The sequence below is a fragment of the Leucopleurus acutus genome, assembly GCF_964270905.1.
Source record: "Leucopleurus acutus genome assembly, chromosome: 18".
NCBI lineage: Eukaryota > Metazoa > Chordata > Mammalia > Artiodactyla > Delphinidae > Leucopleurus > Leucopleurus acutus.
This window is the reverse complement of record NC_139160.1, coordinates 3,440,159-3,459,569: the sequence shown is the minus strand read 5'-3', so window position 1 is coordinate 3,459,569 and position 19,411 is coordinate 3,440,159. Positions and strand designations below refer to the sequence as shown.

The 19,411-nt window shown below is 48.4% G+C and overlaps 1 protein-coding gene across 1 annotated transcript in view; it reads right to left on the bottom strand.

The window, feature by feature from the left end:
- The window catches only part of ATP8A2 (ATPase phospholipid transporting 8A2), a 526,430-nt gene extending 508,278 nt beyond the window's left edge, over positions 1–18,152 (bottom strand). Inside the window, exon 1 of the mRNA XM_082859361.1 lies at positions 18,061–18,152. Within this exon, the coding sequence (XP_082715487.1) occupies positions 18,061–18,088 (28 nt within the window). The 5' untranslated portion in view covers positions 18,089–18,152. The remainder of the gene's footprint in view (positions 1–18,060) is intronic.
- Positions 18,153–19,411: the final 1,259 nt, after the last annotated feature.

The window sequence follows — 19,411 nt, the reverse complement described above, 5'->3', positions numbered from 1 at the left end:
AGGAAGCTTTTTAATGCCATACAGGTAGCAAATGACGGTGTCAGAATTTAAATCCACTTCTCTCTAACCTGAGAGCCCGATGTTTTAAATCCCATATACACGAGCTCTAAGAATCTTCCAAACACAATCTAGACCCTTAGATCAAGTCCAAAAATAATCCATGACAAAGCTCAGTCAAATCTGTATTTATTGAGTACCCACAGGATAGATAGTACAAAAAATGGAAGAAATTAGACCCAGTTCTTTATTTCCACTTGAGGAAGAGAAAAGAATATACAATGAATGAATTCGTTCTGTGAATGCAGGTCTGATATTGAACTAGGGAGGTTGGAAACAGTGGAAAGCACCCTGGCTTCGGAAATTACCTGGTCCTGCCAGAAGCTGACCCGCAAACAACACACAACTGGATTGTTTTTCTCTTCTGTGAAATGAGGGGATGAACTCTGAGATCCCTTCCAGCCCTTACATTTGAGCTCTTCGCCCTTTCAGCTGCCCCAACTCTCCTCATCCTTCCCTTGAAACTTGGGTCAGATTGTTAGGGGAAAACTAGGTCCATGTAGGAACGCTTTTTAAAACAAAACAAACTTAAAACCACCTTTGAAGACCAGTAGGAATGCTCGTTAGGGGAAAACTAGGCCCATGTAGGAATGCCTTTTAAAACAAAACAAAATTAAAAATTAAAACCACCTTTGAAGACAGGAGAGGGCAGAAGAGATGGACGGGCAGAGTGACATCCATCCAACACAGAGGCTCAGCGGTGTTCTAGAATAGGTGCTCTACAACTTAATGGCCCTGAGGGAACATCCTATCGATGAAATTACAATGATATAACTCATATGTCTTCAACTGGAGTATACTACAAGACCTGAAACGTAACAGTTAACTAGTTTATTTGATGAGAAATGACTGTGCTTTACTTTTGTATATTAAACTTTCTATTTTGAGACCATTTCAGATGCACATGCAGTTGTAAGAAATGACACTGACCTTTCTGTGTACCCTTTACCCAGTTTCCCACGACAGCACCATCTTGCAAAACTACAGGACAACATCACAGCCAGGACACCGATATGCAGGAAGTCAAGACACAGAACATCCCCATGAGCACAAGGATCCTTGCGTTGCCCTCACATCCTTCCCACCCCTGCATCCTCCTTCACCCCTGGCAAGCACTAATCTGCCCTCCGTTTCTATGCTGTTGTCATTTCATGAACGTTACATAAATGCGATCAGACAGTATATAACCTTTTGTGGTTGGACTGTTTTCTCTCAGCACAATTCTCTGGCGCTCCACCCAAGCTGCTGTAGTTGGTTCCTGTTTATTGCCGAGCAGTGTTCCGTGCTGTGGACGCACCAGTTTTTGTTCAATCATCCAGCCCCTGAAGGACATCTAGTTTCTTGTGATCAGGAGTAGAGCTGCTGTGAATGTTGAAGTACAAGTTTTTGTGTGAAGGTAAGTTTCTGTTTCCCTGGAATAAATGCCCAGGAGTACAAGTGCTGTGTCAAATGGTCACTGCAGGTTCAGCTTTGGAAGACACTGCCAACCTTTTCTCCCGAGTGGCTGGACCACTTCACCTGCCCAGCAATAACGGATGAGGGATCCAGTTTCTCTGCACCCTGGCCAGGATTTGGTGATGTCAGCAGTTTTCGTTACAGCCATTCTGACAGGTGTGCCATGATTCACTTTTTTTTTTTTTTTTTCGGTACGCGGGCCTCGCACTGTTGTGGCCTCTCCCGTTGCGGAGCACAGGCTCCGGACGCACAAGCTCAGCGGCCATGGCTCACGGGCCCAGCCACCCCGCGGCATGCGGGATCTTCCCGGACCGTGGCACGAACCCGTGTCCCCTGCATCGGCAGGCAGACTCTCAACCACTGCGCCACCAGGGAAGCCCCCATGATTCACTTTTAATGAACACAAAGATCCAGAGACAAAAGGAAGACACCCTCTACAGCCACCAGGAATCTTTAGTATCTTCCTGGTCCCTTATGATTATCTTCAAGGTACACAGTAAATCAGCGTCTGCCCTTAATGAACTGAGTAATGGGTAGGAATACAAGAGTACCTCCCTAGTGTAATACAACTACCAACTTCTCAGACCAAAAATCATACTCTAGAAGCATGAAATTCTGCAAGCATTCCCTTTAACGTTCTAAGAGCAAAGCAGAAAGGGCACTTCTGGTAAACTTTTGTCAGTACTAGCAAATATAATCAGATAAGAAAAATAAGGGTTATAACAATTATAAAGGAAGAAATGAAATTATTATTTGCAGATAATAAGAATATCTACACTTGAAAAATTTAGAGAATCCGTAACTATCAAAATTCATAAGACTGTTCACTAGGTTGTTGGGTACACAGTCAATATAAAACCCCAAAACCTTTGCTAGGCACCGGCAACACCAATCGAAAATGTAATTTTGGGGACTTCCCTGGTGGCATAGTGGTTAAGAATCCGCCTGCCAATGCAGGGGACACAGATTCGATTCCTGGTCCGGGAAGATCCCACACGCCGCAGAGCAACTAGGCCCGCGAGCCACAACTACTGAGCCTGCGCGTCTGGAGCCTGTGCTCCGCACCAAGAGAGGCCGCGACAGTGAGAGGCCTGCGCACCGCGATGAAGAGTGGCCCCCACTCGCCGCAACTAGAGAAAGCCCTCGCACAGAAACGAAGACCCAACACAGCCCAAAATAAAAATAAATTAATTAAAAGAAGGCTCAACATTTTTAAAATGTCTCTTCTCTCCAGATTAATCTACAAATTGAATGCAACTTTAACCAAAATCCTAACAGGATGTTTTTGTTTTGTTTTCAGAAAAGGCTCTTTTAAAAATACCCGTGGAGGAGTACAGGGCTACTGTCCGGGCCTCGCCACTCTGTCGAGTGGAAAGAAGAGGCCTCAGAGCTCAGGACCCTCCCTCGCAGCCCTCACAGCTCCTCCCCCACTTCCATCTGCCGTCTTTGTCGTCCAAACTGATCCCAGCAGGCCCTTTACCCAACTTCAAATGCCTGCCCCCTGGGAGCCCACACTGTCCAGGTTGCCCGCTTCCTCACACAATGTGTAAATACCCCAAACAGACCACCGTCTCTTAAAACCTTCCTCCCTGTCTTCCTGAACTCACAGCCTATCCGTCAGCGAAGCCCCTCCCCCTCCCCCTCCCCCTCTGGACTTGCCCGCACTGCTCCGCCCTGATGCTGCTGCCACCCACCGTGGATCTCAGATCCCTGCCCTTCCTTCTCCCTGTAATGCCCTGTCTTTGACCTTCATGCCAGCAACTGTGCAACAGTAGCTTTAGCCTTAAAACAGCCTTCTAGAACTCATATCCTCCTTCAGTGACCCTTCACTGTGCTCCCCGCCGCGCGCCCCCAGTTACAAAATTCACCCCAAAGAGTTTTCCGGTCATGCTGTTTCCAATACCTGTCCTCTTAGTCTCTCTTGAAGCTGCTCTTACAGATACGCTTCCCTGTGATCACACACAATCAGCTCCCTTCAAGGTCACCCATGTCGTCCCCTCCCCACTGCTGAAGAAATGGGCGGTTCTCAAGCCTCACCTGTCCTGAGCGCTTGGTAATGCTGGGCCCAGCTGGACACCCCGGCTTCCTGGACACCGCCTCTCGGGTTCCCTCCGAGCTCACTGGCCATCCTCACAGCCCCCCTGCTGTTGCCCTCATCTCCCTGACCTTGAAATGCTGGAGTGCCCAGGGCTCTGCACAAGGACCCCTCTCTTTCTGGCCACGTGGATACACATCACGTAAGCGCAGGGCCCAGTGGCAAATGAAAACGCAGCCCCCCTGTTCGAAAATCAGTAAGACCCCCAACATAGCAAGAGCAGAGCATGAAGACAAACTCGGGACTCTTCCAAGACTGGGGCCCGTGTGAGGCGTGGTTACACACCCGTCCTGAGAGCCCATCCTGCTGGGCCCGTGGGCAATCGTGAACGTCCTTCTCTGGTCTGGACACCGGCCTGATTCACACGTTCAAAGCCAAATTCCTGACCACCACCCCCGCCAAAAAGAGACCCCTTCTCTTCCTGCAGCTCTCCCTATCTCAGTAAAGGGTACATCCTTCCAGTTTCTCGGACCAAAACCCCTCGAGCCATCTTTGCGTCTCCGCTCTCACTGAGACCCCACAGCCCAAGCATGAGCAAATGCTGCGGGCTCTACCTCCTAACACAGGGCAGCTGTGCCCTCACGTACACCTTGGCACCGACGCGGGGACCATCTGGCACCTGGACGGCGCCCGCCCCCCAACCGGGCTCCCCGCAGCAGGTCTAGCCTGAGCGCGTCAGCCCTGGGAGCCTCTGACACTGGGATTCTCCGCAAATGTCTCTGAAGGCGCCCTTACGTTACTCAGGTTTACAAAACACTGGTCTAAACTGTCTGATAAGTTGTTTTCCTCTCACATTATTCAACTACAGGAATAGGAAAGTCACTTATTTTTATAGGCCTATTTTCTCCAAGAGAGCAAACAAAACCCACGATTCCAAGCGACCCCAGCTCCAAACCGCAAACCCTGTACCTTCCTCGTATCAGAGATGGACCTACAAACTTGCCAAGAGTCCTGAAACGGAATGAAATCTAATCCCTTTCCACCTCCCATTCCCTAAGGGTGTCGACAGCCCATCAAGTATCACAATCACGTGACATCCAGCTCAACAAGGCTGCGGTCCCTAAACATGCTACAAAACGAACGCAACACGGCGCCTAAGGATGCGAGCGGACGGGATGCCGCCCTGGGGGCACCGGGCGTGTGGCTCGAAAAGACCGGCCTCCAAGGCCCAGCCCGGGCGTCCCCAGGGAGGGGGGAGGGTCACCGGCTGGAGCGTCGCTGCGCGAGGCCCCGGGGCCCCAGGGAGTCACAAAGCTGGGGTGCCCCGCCGCCCCACCCCCCAGCTCTGCAGCAAAACGCGCGGCGAGGCGGCAGGGGCGAGAGGCTGGTGCGCAAACCGCCCCGAACCCACCGCGGTGGGGACGGGCACCGGCGGCGGGGGGACGATGGCAGGCGGCGGGGGTGGGGGGGAGGGTGGCGGCCGCCCTCACGAGCACCTGCCCGGCGCCCGGTCTCTGACCGTGTCCCCACCCCCGGCCCAGGCCTCCCTGGTGTCGCGGCGCCCAGCCCCCGGCGGGGGCGGGGCGGGGGCGCGGGGGAGGGCGGGGTGCGGGGCGCTGGGTCCTGACCGCGCCCCCGCCCTCTCCCCCCGCCCCGCCCCCCCGCCCGGACCATCCCCTCCCCACCCCCCGCCCGGACCATCCTCCTCCCCACCCCACCCCGCCCCGCCCTCTCCCCACCCCCAGCCCGGACCGTCCCCCTCTCCGCGCCCCCGCTCTCACCTACGGACGAGCGGGTCCACGACCTCCGGGGCAGGGACATCTTAAGAGTCTGGCCGCGGCCGGGGCCGTTGGGCATCGTGTCCCCCGCGGGCGCTGCGCGGGGCTGGGCGCGGGGCCGGCGGCCCGAGGGCCATGGGGAGCGCGCCGGGCCGGGAGCGGGCGGCCTCCTGCGCGGGGCTGCGTCGTCCGCGCAGCTGCAGCGCCCAGTGCGGCGGCGCCGGGGCTGCGGGCTCCGGGCGCGGGCGGGCGGAGGGGGGGCCCGGCCTCCGGGGAAGCCTCTGGAACGTCGCGCAGGCCGAGGCGCCTTCAGGTGCGGAGAAGGCACGCGGGAGGCGGGATCGGTGTTTTAGGGGCTCGCCTGGGAGCCGGGCGCCCCTCAGGGACCGTTTCTCTCTGTGCCCATCTGCTACCTGGTTGCCCCGCCTGCCACTTGTCAGGGGGCGCAGGTGGGAGTCGTTCGGGCTCCTACTTTCCTTTTTATCCCGCCGCAGTTTGTCCTTCCATGTCCAGTACGGTGGGACCTCTGCGAACAGGTATTTCTAAGGTGCCTGACATGTGGCCTGGAACTCAGGAAGGTCCTGGGTCTCTGGACTCCTCACCCCAGCCCTGCAGCCTCCCTACACCTTTAGCTAGTGGCGTGTTGAAACTGTAAGAAATTCTGGGCATCACTTAGCGCGCGATACACACACACCTTCTTCCATAGAAACAGAATCGTTGAGAGGTGAGGTGACTGGTCCAAGGTCACTTGATCTACTTTTGCTTGTTTTTACTTTAATGTTAATTTTGAAACTGTGCGTGGTCCTGCTGGGCACCATTCCATAAAGAAAATAAAAGGAAAAAAAGCTGCATCTTTTTAATAGCTGATAAAATTCTGACCTCAGAGTGAACACACACGAAAAAACAATTTAAGGAAGAGCCGGCCCCTGCGTTTACCGATGTGACCGCGAAGCTTCTCTGAACACAAGTTAAATACCAGGGGCTGACAAGGAGAGCAGGGTTCAGCAGAGAGGATTCTTGCCCGGGAAGGCAGAGCCATGAGGCCTCAAGCTCCCGTCCCGCTGGCCTCTGACTCGCATCTTCTTAGAAAAAATGCAGAAGGGATGGACAACTTGTTTTGAAAACTGTAGGCTGACAATTTCAGCTTCAAGTAGGATTCCTGCCTGACTATCTTGGGCCTAAAACAAAACAAAATGGGTTCCTGATAAGAAATGAGTCTTTAGCAGGAAGCTGAGGAAGAAGAAATGTTCTAAATTGTTGAGCTGAGCTTCAGGGCGGGAGAAAATATTTCCTCAGTGGGTCGTCACAGATGCTGAGGGTGATCCTAAAAGTTCCTAGCAATGAGTTTCTCTTTATAAATTTATACATAAGACTTTAAGCCATTTCTTAAGCCCTTCTTTACCGTAAACTAAAACCCCATTTCCTTTTTAAAATGTTCATACATGTATACATCTGTATGTCTACCTTTTATATGTCTATGTCTGTCACGTCTATAGACATTTTTTAAAAATTTATTTATTTTATTTATTTATTTTTGGCTGTGTTGGGTCTTCGTTACTGTGCGCGGGCTTTCTCTAGTTGCGGCGAGTGGGGGCTACTCTTCGTTGCGGTGCGCGGGCTTTTCATTGCGGTGGCTTCTCTTGTTGCGGAGCACGGGCTCTAGGCACGCAGGCTTCAGTAGCTGCGGCACATGGGCTCTAGAGCGCAGGCTCAGTAGTTGCGGTGCACGGGCTTAGGGGCTCGAACCCGTGTCCCCTGCATTGGCAGGTGGATACTTAAACACTGTGCAACCCAGGAAGTCCCTCTATAGACATTTTTAAAGGAATGGCATATATATGGCACGTAAAAAGGTATAGATAAGCATACAGCTATCACGCATGTCCCTACTCTCCAGTTTAGGGAACAAAACAATATAGACACAGTGGAAGCCAACAGTTCCTAATCCCTTTCCTTTCCCTCTGTCCCCAGACCAATTTCCTTTCAGGCTTTCTTCATAAGGCCTCTCTCCTGTCCTTATTTACAAACTAACTAAAGAGCCCCTCTGACAGGATTGAGCGAAGCGTCCGGGAAGGAAGACCATTTTGTGGACATCCTTATTCTCCTTAGGGGGTCTCCTAAAGCACTCTGCGAATGCATTCTGATGACTCTTGTCCAGATTCTTCTCATTTTTACACACTGTTTTTAGAGAGAGTGGGCCATACTGGACATGGAACTATCAATATCTATTGATATCTATTAGTAGAACCAGCAATATCTATTTTCCAATGACAAAGGGGCAGTTGTCACAGACCCTGTCCCCCTCAATCATTCATTCACTCATTCACATTCGCATACAACGTGTGACGCCGGCTGCAGCTGGGACCCCTACACGTGGCCTCTTCGGGTAGCCTAGGCTTCCTCACACCATGGTGGCTGGATCCAGTGGTGCCGGGAAAGAGGAGGCGGGTGAAAGCTACGTCAGCCCTTCTAACCTGGCCTTGGAAATCATGCAGCATCCCTTCCACCACATCCTGTTTGTTAAGGCAGCCACAAAGGCTGGATCAGTCCAAGGGGACGGGAAAGAGACCCCATTTACTGATGGAAAAGCGGCAAGATTCTGGAGGAGACTGAGGATTGGAAACACTGTTGCAGCCACTTGGGGAAGTACAATCTACCAGAACGAGCAAGAAGCAATTTTAATTTTAATAAAATATTATTTATGGGGCTTCCCTGGTGGCGCAGTGGTTGGGAGTCCGCCTGCCGATGCAGGGGACGCGGGTTCGTGCCCCGGTCCGGGAGGATCCCACATGCCGCGGAGCGGCTGGGCCCGTGAGCCATGGCCGCTGAGCCTGCGCGTCCGGAGCCTGTGCTCCGCAACGGGAGAGGCCACAGCAGTGAGAGGCCCGCGTACCGCAAAATATATATATATTATTTAGAATGGTACCAAAATCATAAAATACTTATGGAAAAATTAATGAAAGATATGCAAGACCTCCACACTGAAAACAAGGCATTTGGGCTCCCAAAGGACAAAACAGAAGGACTTACACTGCCTGATTTCAGGTCTTAGGCTAATGCTGACACTCATCAAGACGCTGTGATGGGGACATGTGAGTAGACAGAGCACCAAACAGCACAGAGCCCAGAAACAGACGCCTGCACATAGAGGGAAATGATTTTGACAGGCACTAAAGCAATTCAAGAGGGGAAAAGTCGTCTGCAGTAAATGCTGCTGTGACAACTTGATGTCCATAGGGAAAAAAGAAGCCTTGACCCCTTAACCATACACAGCAATGAACTCAACCTGGATCACAGATGTCAGTGTAAAAAACTAAGTATATAGAGCGTCTAGAAGAAAAGGGAGGAGAAAATACTTCTTATGCAGGACCGTAAAAAAGCCCTGAGCATAAAAGGAAAAACTAATAAATTGAACATCATCAAAAATAAACCTTCTGCTCATCAAGACGCCACCAAGAAAATCAATAGCCCATCCATTGACTGGGAAAAGACATTCACGATGCATCCATCCGACAAGGACTTGTATCTAGAAGGTCTAAATAATTCCCACAGTGCAACACTAAAAGAACAACTTGTTCATCATCAGGAAAACGCACATCACAACGGACATCGTGTGATGTTGCTTATGTGTGGAACCTAAGACAATGGTACAAATGAACTTATTTACAAAACAGAAATAGAGTCACAGATGTAGAAAACAACCCTATGGTTTGCCAGGGGGGACGGGGGAGGGATGAATTGGGAGATTGGGACTGACATATACACACTACTATATAGATAACTAATAAGGACTTGCTGTATAGCACAGGGAACTCTACTCGATACTCTGTATTGACCTGTATGGGAGTAGAATCTTACAAAAAAGTGGATATATGTATATGTATAACTGATTCATTTTGCTGTACACCTGAAAGTAACACAACATTTAACTCAACTATACTCCAATTAAAAAAAAAAAACAATATTCCACCACACACCCACCAGGATGTTGAAATAAAGATAAATGACCCCAACTATTGTGGAGGATGATGAACAACCAGAACTCAGACACTGCTGGTGAGAGTGTAAACTGTTGTGACCACCCTGGAAAACTTGCAGTTCCTGTAGAAGTTAAATGCCCACCTTCCGTAAACCCAGAAATTCCACCTCTAGGTACTTACCCCCAAGAAATGAACACTTATTTACAAAAAAGACTTGTAAGAGAATATTAAGTATTCTTAATATTAAGTACTACTTAATATAAAGATATTAAGTACTACTTAATATAAAGTAGTTTTATTCATAATAACCTCACACTGGAAACCACCCTACAGGTAAATGGATAAAGAAATTGCAGTATATTCATAGGCTATGACTCAGCAGTAAAAAGGAACAAATTTACAATTACCAATGTGTACAAGAGCATAGATGGATCTCAAAAGGCTGACGTTGGAGGAAAGCAAGACACAGAAAAGTAGATACAGGATGGTTATGTTAAAGTAACCAGATTAGCCCCAAGATAAGTCGCTCATGCTAAACCCCACATCGGCAAACAAAACTTAACTAAATTGCTATGCTCTATGCTTGGCTGTCCTAGGAAAGGAAAGCCTAGTCTACCCATCAGGGCTTGTCTGCTCAGCACAAGTTTCCTGACCCCTCCAAGACTTCCCTTTGCTCCTTATAGGTAAGTAACCCTGCTTTAACCAATCAGCAAATGCCCAGTATAACTTCCTTGTACCTGTTCACTCTGGTCTATAAACACCTCTTGCAAGGTGTTCAACATCACTGATCATCACAGAAATGCAAATCAAAACCACAACGAGATCACCTCACACACGTAAGAATGGCTGTCACCAAAAAGACAAGAAATAACAAGTGCTGACGACGATATGGAGAAAAGGGAGCCCTTGTGCATCGTTGCTGGCGGTATAAATTGGGGCCTCCACTCTGGAAACGGTACGGACGTTCCTCAAAAAATTAAAAATAGAGCTACCGTACGATCCAGCAACTCTACTTCTGGGTGTTTATCAGCAGAAAACAAAACCACTAAATTGAAAAGATATATGCAACCTTGTGTTCACTGCAGCATTGTTTATAGCAGCCAAGGTATGGAAGCAACCTAAGTGCCCATCCATAAATGAATGAATAAAGAAGATGTGGTATGTGTATATAAATATATATATATATATATATATAGAGAGAGAGATAATATATATATGACGTGAAATATTATTCAGCCATGAAAAAGAAGGAAATCTTGCTGGTTGTGACAATATGGATGGACCTTGAAGACATTATGCTAAGTGAAATAAGTCAGAGAAAGACTGTATGATATCTCTGTATGATAGGATATCTCACTTGTATGTAAAATCTAAAACAACAACAAACACAAGCTCATAGATACAGAGAACAGATCGGTGGTGGCCAGAGACGGGGGGAGGATGTGGAAAACATGAGTGAAGGGGATCCAGGTACAAACTTCCAGCTGTAGAATAAGTGTCCTGGGGATGGAATGTACAGCACGGAGACTATAGTTAATATTACTGTACGTATATTTGAAAGTTGCTAAAAGAGTGGATCTTAAAAGTTCTCTTCACGAGAAAACAAAGCTTGTCACTATGTGTGATGACAGATGTTAACTAGACTTATTGCGGTGGTCATTTTGCAGTATATACAAATATTGAATCATTATATTGTACACCTGAAACTAATATAATATGTAATTCTATCTCAACTTTAAAAAAATCTCTCGCCTTGTACAGCTCTTTGGGACTTCTTTCCATCTGCTAGATTGGATGCTGCTAGATTCATGAATTGTTGAATAAAAGCCTACTTGATCTAGTAAACTGATCTATAAAATGTCTGTGAAAATTTTTATTTTCACAATTCCATTTAAATGAAGTTTAAGAAAAGACAAAAATATATCTCAGGGCCAGGGTGTAGAAATTTACTGGGAAGGGTAACTTCCTGGGATGATAGAAAAGTTCTTTTTTTCTATAAAGGAGTAGATATTGGGTGTATGCATTTTTCAAAACTCATCAAACTGTACAGGTAAGATGTACATGTTTCACTGTAAACTATACCTCAACTTTTAAAATACTAATAAAGGGACTTCCCTGGTGGTCCAGTGGTTAAGACTCCACGCTTCCACCGCAGGGGCCACAGGTTCGATCCCTGCTCGGGTAACTAAGATCACACAAGCCTTAAGGTGCAGCAAAAAATAAATAAAATAAAATAAAATACTGATACAGGGGAGTTCCCTGGTAGCCTAGCGGTTAGGAGTCCAGGCTTTCACTGCCATGGCCTGAGTTCAATTCCTGGTAGGGGAACTGAGATCCCGCAAGCTGCGTGACGTGGCCAAAAAAAAAAAAAAAAATTAAAATACTAACAAAGGAAGTGAAAATTTTAAATGCTTGTACTGGGATACTCATAATAATGTTATTTATAATAGCAAAAACCTGGAAAGCAAGCCCAATGGCAAAAGAATGAGCATTTAAATAATTTACAATTCTTTTTAGAAAATGATTCTCTTTAAAAGCAAAATTTTTGAAGACTATTTAATGGCTTGAGAAACCATAATATGTTAAATGAATGTCAAATGTTAAATGAACAAAGGGAAAATGCAACTGTATATGTTGTGCTCTATTTTTAAATACACATATATATTATATATGTATGTATATATATATATATACACACATACACATCCGTATCTAAAAGGAGAGGTATTAAAACTTTAGCTGTTATTACCCCTGGGTGGTGCTACCTTAAAAAAATGCACAACATGAAAGTTGCGACTTAAGTTTTATTTGGGGCAAAATGAGGACTGCAGCCCGGGAGACAGCGTTCAGATAACTCTGAGAAACCACTCCGAGGGGGCGAGGAGGGAGCCAGGTTATATAGAAGTTTTGCAACAAAAGGGCAGGTAGTCGGGAACATCAAAAGATTATTGTTAATTAAAGAAAACCAGGTATCTCAAGTTAAGGAATTTAGCGCTTTTCTATGTACAGGAAGATGCACGCGTCTGGGCTCACTGACATCGTGCCGTCGATGTGCACCTCAGCTCTCTGGGGCCAGTATCCTGTGATTTCACATCCTGAGTTTCCTCAGGGCTCACCGGCTCCCGCTGGAGGGCTGCAATCGTTGATGACTGTGACATCCTTTCTTTACTGATATGGCAGGGAATATTCCATTTATAAATATTCCATTTATCAGAGGCGTGCTGGCCAACCAGAATAAGTCTCCCTGGAAACTGGGCTTTACCTCCAGGGGAAAGGGTGATCCCAGCAGGGAAGCCAGAGGGCTTTACAGAGAGACACTTGAGGACAGAGGGGCTGTGGGAAGTTATAAGGAGGACATGAGTTGGGGGTTTCCAGCAGCCATCTTGGCACCATTGGGAGAGACCCTGTCTAGCGAGCATTTCTAAGATGCATTTCTGATAACATTGGGTTTTTTTTTGGGGGGTGCACCATGCAGCCTACAGGATCTTAGTTCCCCAACCAGGGATCAAACCCCGGGCCCCCTGCATTGGGAGCACAGAGTCTTAACTACTGGACTGACAGGGAAGTCCCTCTGATAATATTGTTTGACCTGATCGGTTCAGCTTTTTCTGAAGCCCAGGCCATTCACTGGACTTCATGTGATTGAATAAATTCCTTTTTTATGCACTTCAGGTAATTGTGCAAAAGTTCTACACAGGAAGGATTTAGGGAGGAAAGGGCTAGGGAACATAGCTTGAACTGTGCCAAAGGCTGCATTACTCACAGTGTAGATTCTGGGGGGGATCATGGAGATTAACGGGGGCAGGGAACTAAACTTTCCCCAAGCCACTCCTGAAACCAGCTACGTTAGTATCACTTGCTCCAAAATATTACTGATTAATACAACTCTCTGCACCATTTGTGCATCTCTTCTGCTCTTTGTCATCAAATTTGCTTGGAACATGCTGTGTGTAGATGAATGAGTGTCAACTTAAAAGAGCAAAGCTTTTTTTTAATATAAATTTATTTATTTATTTTTGGCTGCGTTGGGTCTTTGTTGCTGTGTGCGGGCTTTCTCTAGTTGCGGCGAGTGGGGGCTACTCTTCGTTGCAGTGCACGGGCTTCTCATTGCAGAGGCTTCTCTTGTTGCAGCACATGGGCTCTATGTGTGCGGGCTTCAGTAGTTGTGTCTCGCGGCCTCTAGAGCACAAGCTCAGAAGTTGTGGCACACAGGCTTAGTTGCTCTGCGGCATGTGGGATCTTCCTGGACCAGGGCTCGAACCCGTGTCCCCTGCATTGGCAGGTGGATTTTTCTTAACCACTGTGCCACCAGGGAAGTCCTTAGACGAAGAATACTTTTTTACTTCAAAAATAAAATGTGTTTGTGAGCATCAGCTGGTATATTGGCCATGGTGTTCCCATCACAAAAACAAAAATTCCCCAAACTTGTATCCTATGTGTATTTGGACCTTCTTAGGTCCATTATGTGATGCTCTGCTGGGAAGTAATTAAGACCATGGACATAGAGAATGCTATCTACTAAAAATTCCCCATCAGTGTCTCACTGTCACTTACAAAATTCTCCATAAATCAGGTAACTACTTCCTAACTTCAAGGATGATACAGCTCCTCAAATACTTTCTCCAGTATTTCCTTTTCTTAGAGAAAGTTTAGGGCTCAGAGTCTAAAGTAGCCAAGCAGTAGCCTTCTACCTAAGATAAATTCCAAATATCAGGAGGAAATTTCAGAGACTTATAAAAAGCTTTTAAATATGTGATTTCTATTAAGATCTGATTTCGCAATTTAAACTCAGTTACAAGGCCAAGTAAAACAAGTTTTACAGACTCGCTTTTGTGTCAGTCAGCATTTTTAATTGATCTCAGAATATTCTCTATCACCAGAGGAAGTTGACCTTTCATGTTTCGATGAATGTGAAAGATAACTAATACGTAATTCTTTTTTCCCTGTTTGCCTTCCACAGTTCTTTCTCTGAGTTGCATTCTACCTTTCGGTGAAAGGCTTGTTGTCCCATTTGGGCAGCTTGAACGGACATGCTATTAAGGAGACACAGTGGAATAAAGAAAAATGGGTTTCTCAGCCAAGTCACTACGTATCCATTGGCCTTATTTAGATGAGTAATAAGTCTCTTTAAACTCTGGAATTCAACGATTACAAAAATAATTAAGTCCATTTGGTATGAAGGGTCTAGAGCCATACTTGTACTCACAACAGCAGTCAACTGTGGACAGCTCTACACGTCCCTCTGTGTACCTTGGGCCAGTGGGTGTAAAACTTCTGCACAGAAGAGCACCTCTTACTAAACCCAGGAACTTATGAACCGCTGATCCTCACCCGCACCTGATTCAGTAAGTCGTGGATTCTAGTCCCAAGGGTATCTGCCTGTCTGCAAGCATTCTGGGTGGTTCTGATATGCATGGTCTCTGCCCCATTCTGAGAAAACTGCCTTAGATTCAATCCAACTGTCTGTGTTTTGCACCAACAGAGAGCACGGCAGCCCTTCATCTGGTTGGCCCGTCAGGATGGGACCCGTGTGCTTGGGTTGCCGACTGTGGTCACAGCCCTGTCCCCACGTGACCTGAAAGTCAGAATTGCTCCATTTGGGCTCAGACGGAAAGAACCCCAGAGAGTGACAAGAGGGGGTGTATGGAGGCCCAGAGAAAGGCAGGCACTCAGGTGGGGGCGTGAGCACGTGTGGTTGTGATGTAACCTGCGTATACACGTGTGCACAAGGATGGGAAGCATCTTGAAGCTGGCTCTCCTTCAGGCATGGTGTTTGCTCCTCTAGTGATGGGGGGCCTGGAGCGCAGAGACAACCTCTCATCCAGGACGTCAAAGCCCAGGGACCAGCTGAGGAGAACCGGCCTGCACCGCTCTGTCAGCCATACTATAAGGAAGGCAGCTCACTGGGAAACAAACAGTCTTGGAAAAAGAGCTGCCATCCCCCCTCCCACCAGCAGTCACAGCCTGAAAGGCAGTCTTGACCCTGCCCGGCTGCTTCTCAGGAAGACTTAGAGGAGTTTCCTCTCCTCTCTGCCTCCAAGAAAGACGAGACACAAAGGGAACCATGAGTGTCCAGTGAAAAAGAGAGAGTGCAAGGGTAGAGCATGGTGTGAACTGGGCCATGCAGGCAGAGCTTGTAGAAACAACGGCAGTTCGCTTCCAGTTTGCAATTAACAGGTGACTGCTGTGATTCTCGATTCTCACCCAGTGTTTTAAGCAACTGTTAACTTCATGAGTGTTAATTTAGTTAAACGTAGACACGGTCAGTACAGCCACATAACCAGGTATGAATGTGACTACAGGACATGCCGACTGATTTACAAACTCAGCGAGGACACTATAATACATCTACATCGTACCTAGGAATAAGGTAAATGTCTTTTCACTTCATACATTTTAAAAGAATACTTTTCAACAAAGGATGCTGGAACAAATTGGATATCCATATACATACACCAAGGTGAATTTAGACCCTTACATCTCACCTTGTAAAAAAATTAACTCATAATAGATCACAGAGCTGAGTATAAAAACTAAAACCATAATAATTCTATAAGAAAACAAAGAAAACCTTTGTGACTTTGGATTAGGTAAAGAATTCTTAGATAGGATACCAAAAACACAGTCCATAAAAAGGAAATAGTGAACTTGACTTCCTCAAGATAAAATTGTTTGCACTTCAAAAGACGCCATTATGAAAAGATTTGCAAATCATATATCTGGCAACAGAGTATACAGAACAGTTCAACAAGACAAACAACCCAAGTTAAAAATAGGCAAGAAGGGACTTCCCTGGTGGTGCAGTGGTTAAGAATCCGCCTGTCAATGCAGGGGGACACGGGTTCGAGCCCTGGTCTGGGAAGATCCCACATGCCGCGGAACAACTAAGCCCGCGAGCCACAACTACTGAGACCACATGCCACAACTACGGAAGCCCGCGCGCCTAGAGCCCATGCTCCGCAACAAGAGAAGCCACCGCAATGAGAAGCCCGCGCACCGCAACGAAGAGTTGGCCCCCGCTCTCCGCAACTAATGAAAGGCCACGCGCAGCAATGAAGACCCAACGCAGACAAAAATAAGTAAAATAAATAAATTTTTTAAAAAACCCTTATGAAAAAGAAAAGGGCACAGAAATGTAATGTGCTTTGCTTCCCCTGAGAGTAAATGGAGTAGCAAGACCTGCTCACTCTTTATGGCTAATTGCATTATGATAGTAAACACCGTGATTGTCATCTTAGCCACATGGAGAAGCTCTTGCAGCGCAGACGCAGGAGCCAGGGACACAAAAACAAGAAAGAGGTGAGGGTGGGGTGCGGGTCCCGCCCTGGGTGAGGGGGAGGTCTGGCTAGTTTATGTTCTTGAATTTGCCCATCATCTTTTCAATTGTCGTTTTTATAATGGATGAGGGACCTTATGCCTTACCATTGATAGATGATCTCTTTTCTCAAGTCACAAGAATCCCTTTCTTTAAGGGATTAAGCCCAGGGCTTATTTCAGCTGCGTCAGAGCTACAGGTGTGGCCGGTTCTGTTACTAGTGTTGCTGAGACACGGGAACAGCGGCTGCTTGAAATTACGCGGGATTCAAGACACAATTTTACATGGGTCGGGGGGGAAGCTCCTAACATCCTTCCCTAATGGAGCAACCTTCATGAAAACAATACATAAGTTATGAAAAAATAGAAACATTAAAATAAAACTCGTTAACTTTTGAGAAGTTAACGTTTAATATTTGGTTTGCTATCTGCTTCTTCACCTCTAAAAATATTTTACAAACATTCATGCTCATATAACGTTCATTTTAAACATTTTTTTCCCTCACTATTTTCTACTATTTTTGCTCGGAGTTCTAAAAGGAGCGGCCACGACAGATGAATGTTTGGACCGAGGCTCTTCCTGAATTGTTCAACCACCAAGTGCTCTGGGCTGCATTTTGGCGGAGTGACTCGGGCACTCGGGCCACCGCGCGCCCCGAGGGTGAGGAAGGGGGAGCCGGCTCCGCCCAGGCTGCTCCAGGTGGGCGCGGGTGGGGACGCGAGGGGACAGGGGACCCAGGTGGCGCAAGGTCAGGCTGAGGGCGGAAGTCTCAGGGGCGCGCAGCCCTGCTGGTGAGCTATCAGTTGACGTAGACCCATTTACATCCTCCCGAAGAAGCGGCAAGATGCACCACTTGTGCCCGAACTTCGGAAAACAAGCCCATCCAATTCGCCCTCAGATGATGGAGAACGGGGTGCACATTTATGGATACAACAGAGCACCCTGCCGCTAAGCGCAGGTACCCGGGTGCGCAGAGCCGCTCAGGCTGGGGCGCCGCCCAACAGGTGGTCCCGCGCCCCAGGACAGCCCCGGACACACAGTCACCCCGCTCTCTCCGGCCCCCCCCAACCCCCCGCTGATGTGACTGCCGGAGCCTGGAGAGGCAGGAAAGACAGACCGGGTAAAGGGACGAGAGAACAGGCGAGTGAGGGCGGGCAGAGCGAGGGCACGGGGGCGTAGGCCCTTCCGCGGCCTCGCCCCCGCTCGGCCTCCCCCGGCCCCCTCCTCACTCTCTGGATGCCCGCGCCCTCCCTCGCCCTCCTCCTGGCGCCTCTCCACACGCGCGTGGCCGCGCGCACCCCTCACCTGCGCAGGTAAGCTTCTCCCCCCCCCCGCCCCCCTAACGGCGGGCTGCCCTGGGCGATGTCTCCCCTCCCTGTCCCGTGCCCGTTCCTTCCCTCCTGTCCTCCCTTCCCCTGCGGCCCACACCGCGCCCCCTCTTACCCCGGGCATCCCCCGCAGCGCCCTCCATTGTTTCAGGGGACCCGCGGCAAAGCTCCCCAAGCAGAACAGCCCAGGTGTGCGCGGCGGCAGGCGGAGGCCGATCTGAGCGCCCCGGGCGGACACGCGCCGACCCGCGTTAACCCGGCTGCACGCGTCCTGACGCAGGCCCGGCCCGGCCCTCGGGAGGTCTCTCCACTGAGGGGTGGACGCCTTAGAGAAAGCGGAGAGCGCCGCACGGGCCAGGGGTACCCGACGAACAGGGAGCGGGGAGACAGAACCACACAGCCAGCCAGGTTAAGGGAAGAGGGATGTTCACCGAAAAGATTTCCTTAAGAGGGACAACGACAGCGTGGGAACGCAGCCTGTGGCTGACTCTGCCACTGCGCAGATAAGAGGTGCTAAATACGTGATTGTTTTAGAGTTTGCATAGTTTTGGTTATTAGAAAGATTACACATCCTTTCATATGTTTATTGGTATTTTCCTCCTGTGAATTGGCCATGAACGTTCTGCGTCTGTTTTTCTCTGGTTGATCGTTTATCCTTACTGTAAATGTTTTTCCAGTTTGGTGTTTTTCTTTCAACTGCTTTAGAATGTTTTATGGGGTGAGAGGGAGAAGCGGGGCAGGGGATTCCCCTCTCCACCCCGCCATCCAGGTCCCTAATTCACTAGAGTCCTTTGAGTGCAAGCAATAAACACTGACCCTGGCTAAGTTCAGCAGAAAGAGAATTCGGCCTCGATGACCAAAGGTAGAAGAAGGAGGTGGAGAGCCTCAGGCAGGACAAGCCCCTGCGCTCCGAGGTCCAGGCACTGGACAGTCTCCTTAGGGAACCGTCCCCTTTCAGTCCCCGTGTCCACAACTCCACATTCACACTTGGGGGCGGAGCCTGAGTGGCCCAGTTTCAGTCGGCAGCCCAGCCTCGGTGGACAGGCAGTAGGGGGCGCGGGGATGGGAGGGGCTCGCCCACCCAGGCCACAGAAACAGCCAGCCCCAAGGGTTCAGGTGGTCAAATTGTTTCTAATGTTAGCCCTTAGCTTTCCGGATTTCATGACATTTCAAGAAAGCATTCTTTATCTCAAGCTTATACTTTTTTTTTTTAATGACCCATTTATTTTAGTATTTTTGTGTTCGCCTCTTTCACATTTGAATCGTCATCCCATCTGGAATTTCTTTTGCTTTTTCTAAGAGAAGGGGGTGTCCAGTTTTATTGTTTTCTGAAAGGCAAGCAGAGTTGTCCCCACCATTTATTGGACTAGCCATTTCTTCCTCGTGGGCGACACCACCTGTAATGTGGACCTTTACTCCGTGCGATTCCCACAGAGACCTACGGCTATTCCTGAACACCATCCTTT